This window comes from Trypanosoma conorhini, assembly GCF_003719485.1.
Source record: "Trypanosoma conorhini strain 025E chromosome Unknown Tco_14.4_contig_00639, whole genome shotgun sequence".
Classification (NCBI taxonomy): Eukaryota; Euglenozoa; class Kinetoplastea; order Trypanosomatida; family Trypanosomatidae; genus Trypanosoma; species Trypanosoma conorhini.
Window position 1 is genome coordinate 1 of NW_021704726.1, and position 3,170 is coordinate 3,170.

Below are 3,170 nucleotides of genomic sequence, written 5' to 3' on the forward strand. Positions count from 1 at the left end.
TGGCTGAGGCGACCGCCACTGAGGCCGGACGGCCCCAACGCCAACGCCACACGGCTCCGCAGCGAGCCACGACCCCCCGCGCTGCCACTCACACACACACACGCCGTCTGCAGTGCACAACGCCCCTCACAGCAAAATATCGTATGCAACACAGTATGCCTTTACAAAGGAAGACATTGTGCGTTTGCGGTCCCCCCGAAGGAGTCTCTAGCGATATCGGGCAGCAGAAGAAAAGAAAGAGAAAAGCAAAAAAAAAATCCATTGCTGTGGCACTGTCCGACATTATGCCTTTCGCCCGCAACACGGCAACCCACTGGTTATAACTACTACAAGAAACGCACACAAAGACACGTAAAATTCGTTCCCTAAATTGTTTCGATATAAAAACAAACTGCCACTTTTTGTTGTCATTATTACTTTGCCTCGCTGGCTGTTGCCCACTCTGGCCATCGTTTTCTTTTTTTTTCTTTTAGAAGATCTTCGCGTGGTATCGCCATCTGGCACTGGCACCCATCTTCCTCCCACAACTTTGCAATCTCGTTACTTTCATTCCCCCTCTCAGATTCGCGGAATTTTCCCACCGCTGCCACGTGTTTGTCGGCGGACGGCCGCGACGTTGCACGTAAATAACCTCCCACGATAAGTTCTTGACAAAATTTACCCAATCACTAAAATACTCTGCCATGTGCTCGTCGAACCTCTGCACTGCGCCGGCCGCGGCGTGGCGCTCCTTCGCCCTGGCCACCCGCGGCCCAACCGTCGTCGTCCTCCTTGACTGTGACGCAGCGAAGAAAAAAAGGCGTCCACGAGCGTGAGTGGCCGGGTCCTCGCTCCGTGCTGGGCCCCGTACTTCATCTTCGTCGCCTCCTTTTAGAGGGCTCTCCGGCCGCAAGGTGAACGCCACCTTGGGATGCGATCCAGGCTCCGTCTGCAGGAGGCAGCGCCTTGCTTGGATTCCCTTTGGCGGCCGCAACTCCTCGCGTCGCCCCCTGCCACTCTCCTGCGCAAATGGCACCGCCCAGCGACGCGTCCACGGCGAACCAGCCCAGAACTATTCACAAAACGTCACCATTCGACGCCAACATTCGCCGCAGAAAAAAAAGGCAGTGTCATCTAATTGCCCTTCACACACTGTCAAGTGTTTCACCTCCAAGGCGACGGCATATCGGTTTGTTGTAAAAAGTCTCAACACCGTCTTCTACGGCCCTTACAATTTTTACAAGTTCGTGAGTCGGGTTTTCAGAAAGCCACAGTTTCTCATTTCCTTGAGTAAAGTACTGTTTAACATCCGAAGCGCCAACCAATTGCAAGGCAATGTCAAGCGCCACCACGCGATCCTTATACTTATCCTTAGTGAAGATGTATCGTGGAATCGGTCCGATTTCATTCATGTGTTTCTTAACCATCGTCCAGTACTGAGCTTGCTCCTCTGCAGGCTTATCGCGCATCTCCCAAGCACACATCGCCTTCACATCAAGCTTTTCAGGGCAATTCATGATGATTCGCATTGCACCCACTTGATCCTCCCACCCTTGATACTTGCTTACCTCTGGAGAGGACAACACAATCATGCCCCATGCGGCGGAGGGCGAAAAATGTGGCGATGGCGATTCTGCAAACACATCGTAGATAATATACCCCGTCATTCCACGCCGAGCCAAACCTCCCATCACAATGGCAATATCCTTCCTACCTATGTACTCTGCCACCGTTCTCGTCGTCTTGTCAAACACGTACGCCAACTCCTCCCAAAAACAGTACACAACTACTTGGAGTTTCTTATCATCGTAGTGCAGCAGCTTGTAGAGGAGGTAGGAGCCGGCAGCCATCGATTTCCCAACGCCGGACGTCCCAAGCAAAACACGCCGGCTCAACATAAGCCCTTTGAAATCTTCAGTGTCAAACGCTCCGGTTAGATCACCCTGGACGATCCTCCAGACCCGCTCCACCTCACAGTTAATAAAGAAGTCGGGATTGGTGCTCCCCGCCCCCATCCACACGTAGGGCCAGCCCTGCTCAGACGAAAGTATCATCAGCCTGGGACGCGGTGCACAAAACTGGTCTGCAGCGTCATCCAGTTCAAAAGTCATGCCCTGCACCTTGAACTCCCACAGTTGTGTTGGTTCGCCCGCCTTCAAATGCATTCGCACCGCCTTTTTCTTCATTTCGCCCTTGGGGAATTCCACGACGTGGCTCCACCTTGCGTTAAACACAGAGTCGTAGAGTCCCCTCGGCGAGGGTGGCCCGGCCTTTGCCTGCCTTGGCAAGCGCTGCGGTGTCATTCGAACCCCCGTGCGGTGCAGCATCCCGCCCAAACCGCCAGGGTGCGGCCAGCGGGCGCTGCCGGCCCCAGCGGACAGCTGCAACTGTGGCGTGGTGCAAACCCGACGCGGTCTCACCGCGGCACCACTCACTTCGACAATTGGGGCGCACCGCTGTCGCCACAGTGCGACATAAAACCGCACACAATTCCGCCACATTTTTTCCCCTTTCTCACACTCAACTGGTTTGCCTGTGTTAGACCTCTCACCAACACTGATGCAAGCAAAAAAGGCCTTACAGCCACAGAAGAAAAAGAAGAAAAATAGGCACGCCAGCGCAGCCAGCACCACGCCACTCGCGCGCACAGGCGCATTGCGGGGATACGAAACCCACCAGATGGCACAAAACGCCGATAAGCGAAAGGGGCAACGCCCCGCCCCGCCGCTGCCTGCCACGTGCCACGCGCCACGCGCCGCGTGCGGGGCCCGGCAGCTCGCCCTCTACCGCCTTCCCCCCGGGGGCGCCAAAATCCAGTGGGTGGCCTGCCTCCCCCGGCCTCCCGGGCGCGCAAGGAAACAGCCGCCCGAGCGCGCGCCGCGGCGGCTACGCGGCAGCGGACGTTTGGCCCGTTCTCCCCTTCGCCCCCCCGGGGTAAAGGCGGTAGGGGGCGAGGTGCTGGGCCCCGCTGCGCCAAGGGGGACGCACACCCGCAGCGGCGGCTCCTACGCGTCGCGTGGGCCGCACCAGGGCGGAACCCCGCGGCGGCGGAGGCCACCCCGCCTCTGCGCCCCCGCCACGGCGGCAGCAGACGGGTCACTCGCAGCCGCACGCCACCCGCGCACATACACACGCGGGCACGGGGGGCGGAGAACAAAAGAGCGGCGCACCCACGCACGCAGCCGCGGTAA

At 57.9% G+C, this 3,170-nt stretch overlaps 1 protein-coding gene across 1 annotated transcript, besides 2 other annotated features; it reads right to left on the reverse strand.

Moving 5' to 3' along the window:
• Positions 1-227: 227 nt before the first annotated feature.
• Positions 228-255: a microsatellite.
• An 869-nt stretch (positions 256-1,124) lies between these two features.
• Positions 1,125-2,480, reverse strand: Tco025E_07812 (retrotransposon hot spot (RHS) protein; the record flags this gene model as incomplete). The annotated part of the gene is made up of 1 exon (XM_029374671.1): positions 1,125-2,480. One exon carries the CDS (start codon positions 2,478-2,480, stop codon positions 1,125-1,127), a length of 1,356 nt encoding a protein of 451 aa, XP_029225227.1.
• A 211-nt stretch (positions 2,481-2,691) lies between these two features.
• Positions 2,692-2,742: a microsatellite.
• The last annotated feature ends 428 nt before the right edge of the window (positions 2,743-3,170 follow it).